This window comes from Rousettus aegyptiacus, unplaced genomic scaffold, assembly GCF_014176215.1.
Source record: "Rousettus aegyptiacus isolate mRouAeg1 unplaced genomic scaffold, mRouAeg1.p scaffold_m13_p_7, whole genome shotgun sequence".
Lineage (NCBI taxonomy): Eukaryota > Metazoa > Chordata > Mammalia > Chiroptera > Pteropodidae > Rousettus > Rousettus aegyptiacus.
In genome coordinates this window covers 85,250,816-85,265,775 of record NW_023416310.1, presented here as the reverse complement: position 1 = coordinate 85,265,775, position 14,960 = coordinate 85,250,816, and the positions used below count along the sequence as shown (strand labels likewise).

General features: G+C 38.4%; 1 protein-coding gene and 1 pseudogene across 1 annotated transcript; both read right to left on the bottom strand.

Annotated features, from left to right (window-relative positions):
* Nucleotides 1-4,798: 4,798 nt before the first annotated feature.
* On the bottom strand, nucleotides 4,799-11,626 carry MED7 (mediator complex subunit 7). Its single transcript, XM_016167104.2, has 2 exons — nucleotides 11,502-11,626; nucleotides 4,799-5,981 (listed from the first exon to the last, which is right to left on the bottom strand). Exon 2 carries the CDS (start codon nucleotides 5,962-5,964, stop codon nucleotides 5,263-5,265), a length of 702 nt encoding a protein of 233 aa, XP_016022590.1. The 5' UTR covers nucleotides 5,965-5,981; nucleotides 11,502-11,626; the 3' UTR covers nucleotides 4,799-5,262.
* Nucleotides 11,627-14,521: 2,895 nt separating this feature from the next.
* LOC118606361 lies at nucleotides 14,522-14,640 on the bottom strand (annotated as a pseudogene).
* Nucleotides 14,641-14,960: the final 320 nt, after the last annotated feature.

The following is a 14,960-nucleotide window of genomic DNA, read 5'->3' as shown; positions in this document are numbered from 1 at the left end:
CCCTCTTCTTAAACCAATATGGGTTATTTTATAAGAACATGACCTTTTTGTCTAAATTTTTCAATTTACTGGTATAAAGTTATCCAGAATATTTTCCTAGTATTTCTTACTATTAACATAATCTATAGTAATGTCCCTTTTTATTTCTATTGTTTGTGCCTTCCTCCTTTTCTTCTCTCTTCCCTGCAGAGAGCAGCAACTCAAAGCCCCAGGCGCATACACCACCTAAGCCCCTTAGGCACCACCTCAGCCCTTTCAGATCAGATGCTTCTGCATAATTAGCAAGGCCGAGACCTCAGTATGTTGCTTGGGGACAAACTAGTTTCAGAATTAGAATGGCTCTTCTCTTTCATTCCCAACTTTAGATGGTACCTACCCTATAAGATTGTTACTAGAAACTTAGATTCAATCAAGACTACACAGTGGAGCCCAAATTCTACCATGCCTTTTTTCTTTTAAACCTGTTTTAATTTTGCCATTTACTAGCTGGTGTCTTTGGTGTGTGGCAAGTTACATTTGAGTCTCAATTTCCTCATCCATAAAATAGTTTTTATATATTTTTTCAATTTGACTATATATAGATAAGATACAAATATGGACTCAGATTATATCCAACAACTTTTATCATTTCTGGAATATCTTTCATTCTTAATGGCTCTTAACGGGCTGTATGGTATTCGCAGTAGAGCCTCCTATTTGTTTACTGGATGTATTATTGTAAAAATCAGTAAAGACCCAAAAGGCATCTTTCCTAGCAATTCTGATAAAATGCACTCCTGACCAGCCACATCTCTCCACTGGATTCCCATCTTTTGAATGTCTTCCCTTATTCTAAACCTAGAGTGGGGAGCAGGGAGCCAGGAGCTTCATAGATCTTGGTCATTTGTTAAGCAAATATGAGAAGCATCTTAATGTCTTACTCAGTACCAAACAATAATACTTGAGGTCTTCCCCAGGTCTTGTCCATGCAGTCCTGGGAGAAAGGCTCTCATCAAAAGACTCTAATTCACAACATAATACTGATTATTTTGAAAAATTTACACCCTTTTTTAGAGAAAAGATTCTGTAGTCCAGACAGGCACAAGTAGCAAGTCTCACTTGTTGAATAAAGTTCAATACCATAAACAGAACCTGTTTCTCCATTTCATTTACCTACACCTCCGCTTGGCTGTAGCTACTAAACTTGAGGTAAGAGTGCCACTTACTGTTAGATGCATTACATTGCAATTTAAAACCAGTTCTTCAATCTGACACAAATGCAAAAAACTCAACAGGAAGACTAGTAATTGACCTTTGAGAGTTTAGTAAGTACCAGAAATTGTGCTGCTTTGTACCCATAAAACCACAAAACTGACGCTGTTTCATAAATTGGGGCTAAGACCTACCCAAGAGGTTTTCAGGAAGATTAGCGCTGTAAGAACAGTATCTACTTAAACTATCCACAGGAGTCTGAGACATAAATGCCTTTAACACATTCAAACGGAGCTCATAATTTCCACCTACAAATCTGTTCCTCCCTCAGTCCAGTACCATGTAATGTCTAAAAGTATAAACTTTATAGGGTCAAAATAAGATTTCACTCTTGGCTCTACTTCCTATAACTTATTACTATGATGTAGTAGAAATGTGGTAAAGTATGGAGGTTGAGTGGTTTAGCTTTGAAACTAGAATTTTCCGATTCTGGCTCTACCACTCACTAGCGTGGTGTCTGTGGGTAAATTACATAACCTCTCTGAGCCTCTGCTTCCTTGCCTGTGACATGGGTATAAAAATCATACTCATTTCATTGGGCTGTTCTGAGAAAATAAACTGCTGTATGTAGTGATTACAGCAGTGTCAACGAAGCTATTTTTCCTATAAATAGAAATTTATATTCATTTCTATTGATTTCCATCATCAAATTTAGTAGAAAATAATCTTCTCTTAGCCTTTTAAATTTTGTAATCTATACTCTATCAGCTTCTCTAGCTCCAACCTCTTCCCTGTTGTGGCCATAATAGCCTTCCTCACTTAAATCATGCAAACTTTTTAATTCATGAGACACTCATACTTGCTCTTTCCAGTGACAGCAGGAACCTAGCATAGGCCTTTTCTCTGAAATACCATACAGCCCTTAACAAATGTGAACATGCAAACATAACCTGAAAAGACTAAATAGACAAGGCATTCTGAGCAGGCAATAGGAATATAACTGGAAGCAAGATTTTTTTGTTCTAATGGTTGGATGGTTAAAGCGCAAAAGTAACACCTTCAAAACTTTGTTTTCTTGTTCATCTTCCATTTTCTCCAAACCCCAAGCAACTAACCAAGTATCAGGCATTTAGAGAACATTCACTAAATGAATACAATGAATAAATAAATGAATGGGGGGGGGGGCGGGGAGTCATGTGTGACTACTCTCACACAGATCAGGTAAATATAAATAAGTACAATCTGTTTATTTTTGCTATTTATGTCAAAAATTTACATGTGCTTAATATGTGGTAGATATCTACAGTATGGTCAGCTAGGCAACTCCTTTTCCCTGAGAGCTGGACTACACTCCCCCATGCAGACATTTTGGGGAATGTCAAATCTTACAGGATCCTGGGCCCAGCTGTTTGGCTCAGTTGGAATCAGGAATGCTGCCCCTCATTCCTCCCTCCAAGTTGGTTCATTACCTTTCCATATGTATTTTTGTTTTTTTGAGAGACAATTCCTAAGTATTTGTATACAAAAACTTAACACTTGGGATCTACCGGCAACCATGTTCTCCATCTATATGAAAAAAGTTGGGCTGTAAAGAGAATTAAACTGACAGTGAAGACGGAGACCCCGGGTCTGGATAGTTTGAGTCCCTGGAGACAGACCCTCCCAGTCCTCTTCAGAGTTTAGATGTTCAGCTTATTGTTCAAACATGTAACAACAAATTCATCTTTTTGATTAAATTAGTTCAAGAAGAGAGTACAGACTGACAATTCCTTTAACTCACTGCACAGTAATCTATAGAGATTCTTAAAACCAACGCCAAGGCCCCACTTCAGAACAAGGAAATAATCTCTGTAGTTTGGGGCCTGGATTGGTTATTTTAAGGGGTACCCACGCATTTCACTTTGAGGAATCAACCTATCAGGAATATTCATTATAAACAGGTGTGCAGCGAGGTTATTTTAAGCTTCGCAAGATTGGAAGACTATATAAAACTTCTAAGCTTGTAACTATCAGACCACTAGTGCTCCATCATTCCACTGTCACATCAACACTTTTAAAAGACCAGCAAGATCCGATGCTTTGTCAGAATTTAAGATTCTTAGAATTTTAATCGCTTAGTCCTCTCCCAACACACACACACATATTCATATACAAATGTTGTGAATCTTGAGCAACATTGTGTTTCAATTAGTTTTTTTCCCTGCAAGGATTTATACAACAGCCAAAAATTGGTTTTGTACCTCTTAGCTCAACATCCTCAAGGTTCTAAAAGGGTTGAGGTCAAAGAAATAAAGACACGTCTGGAGAGTTGCTTGAGTGTTATACAATGTCCCACTTGCTTCCTCAAAGGGAGGGGCTCCCTCCCCATTCAATTTAGGCTTAAGAGAGACTGGACTGTGTCCTCTGCAATCTCTGGAGCCCAAATAGCTACACCAAACTCATACCAGAAAAAAATCAGACCTGCAAACTAGCTGCCTATCTAATAGGATCTACATGGGAACAGCCTACACTATTTCTGAAAAAAAAAAAAGATGAGTGTTTCACATACAGAATTGACCTGTGCCCACTTTAAAATGGTCTTTGCTAACTCTAGGGCTGGAGACCCTAACAGAGCAAATTTCTTAAGGATGATATACTGGAAACCAGGGACTGAGGGAAGACTCAACAGTGAACATCTGGGAAAATCGTTTATTAGTGATTCTTAAATCTTGGGTGTGCATCAGAAACATGAGGGCTTGTTGAACATCTTGTTGAGCACCACCCCTAAAGTTTTAGTAATTCTAAGGTAAAGCCTAAGAATCTGCATTTCTAACAAATCCCCAAGTGATTCTGAGGCTGCTGGTCTGGGACTACACTTTGAGAACCATTAGCCTACATTGAGAAAAGGCCAGCAGAGAGCCTCATATACAAAGCAGACTCTCTACCAAGACTTGTGGTGGAGGAGTAGTTGGAGGGCATAAAATACAGGAATAAAATCTCAGTGATTAAAACAAGGCGATTTCTTGCTCACATAAAGTCAAAAATCAGCTGGGGTTGGGAGGGAGAAGGTTGGAGTTAATGAAAAGGAGGCCTAATCCTCATTCATTCAAGGATCCAAACTGACAATCTTTACCATCTTCAAGATGGCTTCCAAAGTTGTCCGGGGTGTGGTCATCCAACCAGAGGATGAGAATAGAGGATCATCCAAGTGGGGGGGGAGGGGGGAGGGCCTGGATTTTTACACCTATATTCCACTGCTAAGAACTTAGTCACATGGCTTTCCATATATGTAAGGGGAGTGGAGAAGTGTAGTCCATGGCAGGGAAGCCTTATTTCAGCAACATCTGAGGGGAGCAGGAATCTCCAGTGAACATCTAATAGTTTGTGCCACCAAACCCCCTTCCCATTGCAGGCTTCTAGCCTTAAGAAAATCTGAATTTAACTTTAAAAGGAAATGAATAGCTAATTATATAAACATTTTAATTACTAAAATGAATACATATATAACTAAAAGGGATCAAAAAACTTAAGGAGTGACTGAAAAAAGTCACAGGACCCATCCAAGATAAAGACAAGAGGCTGAGATATTGCATGTTTACAGGGGCAATCAAGAGGAAGAATAAAATTGCTGTTTTATAACTCTATGGAGTTCCTCTCTTTAATATGTTATGATACTTCAGAGATTAAGCAGATTTTTAAACAAAATTTAAATTTCATAATTTCACATTTATACAGCTTGATATCCTTTATTTATCTATCATTCTTAAAAATAATTAACAAATCTACTTTTCAAGAATGAAAGCTTGCTATTACTGAGGCTTATCTTCAATGTTTACGGCAACTCCAAAAACAGGAATGTTCCACACAACAGCAGCACTTCAATTTTTAAGTTGATTACTCTTAACGTAGCCATACTCCTTTGCCTATGCTTGGCATAAAGTGAAATTACTGCCTGGGACATCTCACAACTGAAAAAGTTGGAGAGTGACACCATTTATATAACTACTAGTTATATCTCTTTTAAGACTCTCCAAGAGCAAATTACTATATGATCCTGTTTACTGAAAGGAAAAAAAGAAAAAGAAACATCCTTCACGGTCTTTCATTCATTTCATCAATTAGAACACACAAGGCAGCATCTTTCTCTATAATCTGATCTCTTCGATGACCTGAATTTTCTCTTTGTTGTTCATTCTGTCCAATACAATTGTTGCTATCATCAGCATCCATCGGTTCAGATTTTACTCTCATCCCTGCTTCTGAATGAGGCAAATCATCAGGCAAAGAAGCCAAGCAATTTTGAATCATTTCAATGACTCGTTCCAGATGCTTTTGAAACCTCTCAGCTGTTTCAAGGCGTTGACGTTTCTGCACCTCCATCATGACTCTCAAGGTCTCTCTTGCTTGGTGGGGTCGGTATTCATTTATGAGATGATGGACATGTACAAAAAGCAGCTTAAGGTCTTCTAGCTTTTCTTCTCGTTTTATACTCCCAGGGCTCCTTATCAAAATATCTAAGAGGTCTAAGAAATTAATAAGGATAGACATATTGAGTTTTCTCAGTTCTTTCTTGTGATCAAACTGCATAGGATGAAGCCGTTCAATGCCCTGACTCTCTAAAGGGCGGATGATAAGATCATCACACTGGAACTGGTTGCCAAACATCATATAACTGTCTTTTATTGGAGGTGGAGGCCTGGGAGCTAGGCCTTCCTGAATATTTTCATCTGTATATTCTTTGATGTATTGCATTGGAGGTGGTGGAAGGGCACTCACTTGCTGTGGTTCACCCATAGTGGAAGATCAAGAACCTATAGAAATAGACCAAAGATTTAGAGTACCTCTACAAAATAATCCTGTCACATTGAGTGACTAGAGACACAACATTTTCCTTTTTTTTTTTTTTTTGGCCCTGGTAGTGTGGGACCCAGGACAAAATGATTTTAGTTTCTAAAACTAACATTTACAACAGGGAAAGGCTGCCATCATTTCTAATTAGCATCATGTCCTTAAACATCCAAGTATTTTCCCTTCTCTACTTAATACTTTCATAGGCACAAAAAATATGCCGTAGTATATTTTCATCTATAAAGAAAATCTTCTAGATTCTACACTTCCCCAGTTATGCCCCATTTCTCTACATCCTCCCATGGCCAAACTATCCATGTTGTCTCCCCATCTCATCTCACGATCACTTTTGTTTTATATTACAGATTTCCAAAAGTGAATACTTACTTATAACTCTAATAAACACTTTCGCATTATGTCATTATAATTATGAATATAACATTGCTATATTCCAGACAGCTGATAGCATCTGAGCTTGATAAAATGATCCAATTCCATCCCCTTTTTTCTGCAATATACTCTATCTACAATTTTTTGTAAACAATAGTAACTTTTCAACATCTACTACAGAGATGTCAAACCCAAGTTATCTTCTATGGCCACAATAACATCTATTTCATTTTAAGCTTAGGTATATCATAAAATGAGAAGATCCCAAGTGCTCATTTAGACTGACTCTATCAGATTCTCAAGATATATAGCACCATCACCCAACATCAGAAATGCCAAGTAATGCACTAGAGGTAGTTTTAACACTTGGAATTTCTGAAGTTCTAGAGGCAGCTGTGGAGCATCCGAGTTTCTCCCAAGCCACAGTGGCAAAACCCTACTGAGAATCATTGAGGCAGTGGCCATGGGCATCATGCGTTACTGTAACTATACCAGCCCACAATTCACTATTTACTAACTTTCCGCCTATTCCTTTTCATCATTATCCACCTGGCTTCAATCGCCTATCTCCACAAAAAGTGCTCATCAAGGTCATAAATAAGCACATCATTAAATCCACTAACATTTTCTAAGGTGATCTTAACCTATCGGCAGCATTTTCTTTCTTCTTAGCACTCCTTCTCCCTCAGCTAAATTTACGTTTTTCTCCTACCTCACTGGCCACTCCCTCTCAATCTCCTGTGCAGCCTCTTCTTCTCTAACCAAATTTTAATGTCAGTGTGCCCTGGGTCCTCTTTCTCTCTAAAGTAGATCTTCACCAACTAAAATACCAAAGGGAAAAGACAGGCAACATAAAAAGTAAAGCACTATGGGGCGGGGATTAGAGTAAACTAAGCACGCACATGCCCTATCTCAAAACCTCCAGCCTTTAGCATCCAGTGGGAATGAAGACTCATTGTTCCTATTTCTCGATTTCTCAAGAGGGCAAAAATCCAGATTTTTCTATGAAACTTCTCTATTTAAAAAAACAAATTAATTCCAGAAATTGTCAACTACCGTAGAGTCAAAAAGAACTTATCTACAGCAATCTTGGTGGTCTTCTAGCCACCAGTTTTAGACCTCTGCTTTATATTCTCCCTCAGATGATCAGAATAAATTCCATAACTTTTAATGCCATTTCTATCAATAGTCTCAACCAGGGGCAATTATGCTCACCAAAGAGACTTATGGCAAGGTCTGGAGACATTTTTAGTTGTCACATCTGGGGGAGGGGTGGTAGTGGCATCTAATGGACAGAGGCTGGGGATGCTGCCGGACACAATGCACAGGACAGTCCCCTACAATAAAGAATAGCCCATCCCCAAATTACAATACATTGTGCCAAAGTCTGTGTTTGATTCTTTATATCTCCAGTCCAGATTGCCTCTGAACTCCTTCTGGACGTCTCATAGGGCAGTCGAAATTAAAAGATAAAAAATTATTTGATTCCATCCCCTATATACCTAGAAGGCCTAAACCTGTTCCTCCCAGTTTCTAATTTTCCCTATCTCAATAAAAATATCCCCATTATCCACCTAGTGTTTCAAGCCAGAAACCTAAAGGTTATCTTAATCCTCCACTTTTATCAACCTCTTCTTCTCCCCATCACTATCAAATTTATCCTGTTGATCCCACCACACCTCTACTATCTCAAATTTATCAGGTCTGACCAAGCCACCATTCCCTCTTATCTGGAATACAATGGCTTCCCCTGGATCTTTTTTGCTTTCACTACTGTTCTTCTACATAATAGCCAGCATAATTCTTCTCAAACCAACACTCTTTTTTCCTCATTATATCCTAGCAACACTTTCTTCAATCCTAGTATTCTTACACAACTCTTTAACTCTAAAAACTCATGCTTTTCTTTCTACTTCAGGCACTAGCTTAAAATGTCATCTCTGAAGAATGAACTACTCTGATTGTTCATCAAAAGCAGATAATGCCTTCCCTCATTTAGTATCTGTACCAGTATGTGATTTGTCCTCCCAACAAGACAATAAGCCCCATAAGGGGAAAAATTCTGACTATCATAGTTCCCACTGTGTCCACAACCTCGTACATAGGAGCTTCATAAGTATTTGTTTATCAACTCCATCCATTTCAGCAGGGCTCCAAACCAAGGGGAATTTGGAAATAAGTACAAACATCCTTAGTGTGTTCACACTTTGATATATTTATTGTTTGTTAATATAACAATGCGTATCCAGGGATGATGATTATGATGGTAACACCTGAGTGCATACGATGTGCCAGACACTGTTTTAAAACTTTTCTCATGGTTGTAAGAAATCTGCGAAAAGAATGGTGCTCTTTCCAGTTTAGAGACGAGACAACTGTGGCTCAGAAAGGTTGAGCCATTTGTGTAAAGTCACAGAGTAAGTAGAGGAAGGATCTAGAGCCTAAAGGTCTCAAACACTAAATTATACTATCTTTCGAGGATAAACAAGAAACACTACCTCTACCCTGTGTTGCTAATAATTTAGCAAGGAAATAAATTTTAAGACTAACAGACCTGACTATCAAAAATAAATGTAACAGAAAATAGAATGGTGGTTACCAGAGAGGAAGGGGGTGGTGGGAGAACAAAAGGGTTAAAGGGTGAAATATATGGCGATGTAAGGAGACTAGACTTTGGTTGGTGAGCACACAAAAAGTATAGACATGTTGTACTATAAAGATGTACACTTGAAACTTATTAACTAATGTCACCCCAGTAAGTTTAATAAAACTGAATAACTAAATCTAAAAATTCCATATAGAAAAATATGTAATAGCAGCGAAATAAAAAGGCAATCCCATTTTTCTGGAGAAAAATTCTTGCAAACTCACAAAGGGCAAATATTTGAAATTTTATTTTGATTTTTTTAAGAACATATTTGACTCCATCCACACTACAAGGAAAGTACTATAACTTCAGGAGTCGCCACCTGTCTCGTTCACAACTCTACCTCCAGCACTTCGAACAATGCCTGGAAGGCACTAGATCCTCTATAAAGGTCCATTAAATGTCTTTTTTTAAAAAACATGCATCGAAAAGGAAAATAGACAAAAGATGACAAGGAAATGCAAATGCTAAATAAAAGTGGGAAAACATTCAGGCTAAAACATTTTTAAAAGCAAATATAAAAAAAGGATACTTTCTATGTAACGGATTATCAAGATTTCAAATATTCCATCGCTAAACAAATATAAGAATATCTTTGTGGCAGGCCCTGATTTCCGGCTGAGGTCACACTCTCCTTCCTCTGTTTCTTCAAAATGGTCATCCCAATTTTAGAAGCAGGCTTTTAGCTATCCTGGCCCCTCACAGAAGCCTTCTGGAGTAAAGATCATCCATTCTCCTCAGCTTTCATAGAGGCCACCATCACGACCACCATTAACAACTCTTAGCAGGTAAGCCACTACCACCCAAGAGAATATGAGAAATTCTCATACCAACTGATAGAAAAAGAAACAAATATATTTGGAATTTAATTTGGCAGTATCAAAAAATTCTTTGAACCAACAATTTTATTTCTAGAAATTTGTCCTATACAAATATTGGTACAAGTACACAAAAAATGTGATAATGTTTAATGCAAACTGTTTGAAGAGTAGAAAAAGCTGAAATCAACCTATGATTTCATCAGTATGAGGGCTGGACAAATATGCCTACATGTCTATACAGCCATTAAGGAAAAAGGGGTAAAACTCCATGGGTGGACGATTACACACACTGTGGGTGTAGTCTCATTTATTCACTAACTTATGACAGTTGCAAACAGCTGCAATAAACTTTTTAAACCTTTAACATAAATTTAGACTTACAGAAACGTTGTATGAATAGTATAAAGAATGTTCCATATTCTTCACCCAGTCTCCAAATGTTAACATTTTCACTCACTTGCCCTATTGAACTCTTTACCCCAAAATAATGCACTGCAAATCCCCAAAACGAAAATGTTCTCTTATTCACGACATAATTACTAGGATCAGAATAAGCTTTGATCTGGAACTTCAGAATAAATTTTAGACAGCCCAGGTTTCAGCCCACTCAAGCCTTTTTAGGCCTCGGGTACTGTTTTTGTGCTTCCCAGCATCAATGGCATTCTATTTAAGTTGCCATTTTCCCAAGGCTAATAACTACGTGACAAGTACCATTGTTTTGTATCCTCTTAATCTTTAAAACAATTCCGAGTTAAGTACTACCATTAATTTCACTTCAGAAGTAAGGATCCCAAGTTTTAATGAGCGGGAAGTGTTTGCACCAGATCAAAAGACTAGTAAATAGTACGCAGCATGAATTATTCTTGGTCTTTTAGCAGTATAGCACGAGCTCTCAAATCAGTAAACTGCGTAGCCTCCGGCTGTACAAAAGGAACTTGACATATTACTGAAATTAGTTAATTTTCTATCACTTCTCTAGACTGAACTTTTCAAAGGCGATGGAGATCTTTAGTAAAACTTTCAGGTATCATGGCCGGTTAGTAGACACAAGATCGGCCATTTAGTGTTCTATCCTGGGAGGGGGTCTAAACCAAAAAAGAAGATAGGCATTCCAGGGCCCCGCCCCGCGACATCTAATTCGCTTTGTCTACTGTGAATGGGACTGCTACAAAGTAGTTTCTAAAAGCTCTTCAGAGGAATCTTGGACGATCAGGCTAGAGATCTCCCTCCCTTCCCCGTTCGTATTAATTCAGCGATTTCAGGATCGCTCCCTGAAAAAGGCGGGCACAGATGGTAGTCTCAATTTACAAGGGCCGGAGAGGCCAAATAGCTCGCTGAGACCAAAGAGCTTAGCAAACCGGCGGCGCGGAACAAGAATCTAGGGCTCCCACCCTCCAGCCCGGCTCGGCCTTCTCAAACCGAGGAAGCCCCGAGCCCCGCCGGCACGTCCACACCGGGCTCCACGAGCAATGGAGCGGCACGCCCAGAAGGACGTGGGACAAAACCGCGAGCGAGCGCGCTACGCGCCAGGTGTCCCCCATTCCCAGTCCGCCCTGACGAAACTGCGAGGTCTGCAGAGACACACATACAAGGAACGGAACCCCAAAACGTCGCCGCGCACTCACCTGACGCCAGAGTTTACTCTGGTAGTGGCCTTCCGCACCTCACCACAAATCCGACTTCCGGTGTCCTCCGCCAGGAAGAAGCCGCTGATGCCGTCACTTCATTGACTGAAAGAGCTGTCCATCAACCGAAGCTCTAGCCCCGCCTCAGACGGCCGGCGCGCTCCTGCGCCTGCGCCTGCCCCGTCCCCGCCCCGCTCACTGCACTTTGGGGGCGCGGCACCCGCCAGGGTTAAAAGTGGAGGTAGCGCTCTACTTTCTGTCAGTAAAAATACCACTGGTGTTCCTTTTTTTTTTTTTAATGCTTGAAATTAAACAAGACGTGTATACCTCACATAAAAGTTAGAAAATACAGATAAGCGGGTATTTTTGAAATTATGTCGACTAACCCCACTGTCAAAAACATTTTAGAAAATGAGTTTGGATTCTATAAACTATATATATATTTATTAATCTGTAAATATTATTGGGGATCAATAATATATTCTCAATTACCATTTCTTCACCATCCATTCATTTCTATTGTCATTCAGGAATTCAGAGATAATCTACCGTATTGAAGAAAAAAAAATAAAAGTTACCTTTTGGAGGTTATTTTCATCAGCAGTGTCACAAATTTCTAAATTCATAGGACTTGTACAAGAGCATGTTGCACATTAAAAATAAGATTGTTACTCTGATAAAACTTCTCAACTTTACCTCTCTAAAATGAGATTCTTTGATTCCTCTTTTTAAAAATTTCTTACGGAAAATTCCAAAAGTCAACTAAAGGTCGCTGCCACCAATTGAATGCCACCAGGAGTCCGCAGACTGGCTTACGGAGAAAAATAAAACTACTCAGGAAAACACTTTGCCAATAAAAGAAACAGCTGCCAATAGACAATAAAAGTGCGCTGTCCCTTCACAGAAAGGCCTCTTTTCCTAGCGAAAGTTCCCACCCTAGTCCCTGATTGGTCCACTTGTATGCAAATGAAGGATCCAAATTAGTACATTCTGATTGGTCCAAATAGCTTGGACTCGATTGGTCAGAATTGCATATTTTGATTGGTTGTTCTGAAGCTGCTCTGATTGGTCAGTAAAGATGCAAATGAGGCTTATAGCTGCACAGTTTCCATTGGACAGAGTAGGTCTCACCCCATTGGTGAAAAGACTATACCAGAAACTCCCTTATAAGGGTTGACTCAGACAGGTACACAGTATAGGACACTCGCAGCTATTTCTGTGGATTTCCCCTGAAATGCAGAGTAGGTAAGAAGCTTCTGTCAGCCTCTAGATTCTGGTTATAAATTTGTGCCCACTTAACCAGAAGTCCTTCTTGGCAGATAATTTCTTTCTTAGGGTTCACGTAGACATAGAATAGAACAGTGTACCCATTGCTCAATTTCAACAATTATCTACCTATAGACATTATTTAATTTCAACATGCATCACTAAAAAATAACTCATTTTTTTTACATAATCATAGAAATCATTTTTAAATAAATTAGTATCACAACAATCAAGTCAGTACTTGGACACCAACTGCTACAGGATCTAATAAAGTCCTCCCTTTGGTGACTGACTAATATGTCTTTTAGTTCGTTTTAATCTATAGATTCCTTCCTCCATCTCAATTCCCTCTCCTCATCAATTTATTTGTTGAAGAAATCCATTCACTTTTGAGCATATCCTAAACAAGCTTTTCTCGCTGCCACTGAGACCAATGTGGCCTATATCTGTGCCCTCCAATGGTCATTCTAACTTCTCATTTTACTCCACTCAGCAGTATTGGCACATCTGATCATTTGAATTGACCCAAGGCTCAGTTCTCACTTCTTAGTGGGATGCCAGGTGCTAGCCAGGCCCTGGCAACACTCCTCTTCTTTGCGCTCAGATTCCACATCCAACAGTATTACACATCCTTACGCACTTACACTTCACTCAATTACAAAGGCTCAAATCTAAACATTCATCTTTTACTTTCTCCCATACTCCATTGAAACTACCATACCACATTTTGTATTAGTTCTATTTAGAAATAAGTAAATTTCTGGAAATGGATATACTGGACCCAAAGGTGTAATGTCTTAGTTAGTAGCAGGATTGAGGCTAAAATCTAGGACTCAACTCTCAGTCTTGTGTTCTTTATAAGAAACTACACCTGAGTAATGGTATGAAATTCATATTATGAGAGATGCTAGTGAAAATACAGCATATAATAATCTATATTTACGTGGCTATATTTCTGGAATCTGAATGGAAAGTTTATTCCTTAAAGGTTCCTTGTATAGCTTAACAAGGAATACATCCATTCAGCAAATCTTTATTGTGCATCTACTTTGCCAGGCACTGTTCTAGAAAATAAAAAAGACAGGCAAAAAGTCTTATAGTCTACTGCATGTGTATTCCATTGTACGAAGGTAAAATAATAATTCATTTATTCATTCACCAGCTGATAGACATTGGGCTATTTTCAGTTCTTTAAATATCCATATAGACATTTTGTATGTTTTCATTTCTTTTGAGTAACTACATAAGAATAGAATTGCTGAGCCTTGTAATAGGTATATGTTTAAGTATATAAGAAAGTGTTGAGCAGTTTTTTAAAAAGGTTGTACCATTTTTTATTTCTACCAACAAACTGTGGGATTTGCAGCTGTTGTAAATCCTCTATGTACTTGGCATATTCCTTTTTACTTTTACTCGTTGTGATTCTAATAGCTGTGTAGTTATTTTAATTTGCATTTCCCTAGTGTTGAGTAACTTGTTTGCCATGTCTTTTTTGAGCTGTCTGTTCAAATTTTTTGCCCATTTTTTAACTGGCTTATTTTTTTGTTTTCTGTTTTTTTTTTTTCTTACTATTGAGTTGTAAGAGCACACACATTCTTGTGCATGTGCACACACAAATTACACAATGGATATGTCCTTTATTAGATATGTATTTTGTAAATATTTTCTTCCCAATCTTCGGCTAATCTTTTCCTTTCTTAACAGTGTCTTTCAAAGACCTTTTATTTTATTTTATTTTTTATTTTTATTTTTAATGCCTACAGCACCTGGTCTTCTTAGATGGTCTCCAATCCAAGTACTAACCAGGCCCGACCCTGTTTAGCTTCCAAGATCAGACAGAATCGGGCATTTTCAGGGTAGCGTGGCCTTAGATAAGAGCAGATCTTTTAGTTCTAATAAAATCCTATTTACCAATTGTTTTCTTTTATGGATCACAGCTTTTTGTGTCCTAGCCAAGAAATCTTTGCCTAACCCAAGGTTACAATAATTTCCCCCTGTATTTTCTTCTAGATATTTTGTAATTTTAAGTTTAGGCCTATGGTTCTTTTTGAGTTAATTTTTATATATCGTGTAAGATGAGTTGAAATTTCTTTTTTTTTTTTTCATGTGAGAATCCAACTGTTCTAGCACCATTCACCCTGATTTTGTGTGTTGGCCTTACTACATCTGTCATTGGTAGACAGGTTCATGAAT

Coding starts and splice junctions, on each gene's coding strand:
- MED7 (XM_016167104.2), bottom strand. CDS start 5,964: ATGGGTGAACCACAGCAAGTGAGTGCCCTTCCACCACCTCCAATGCAA.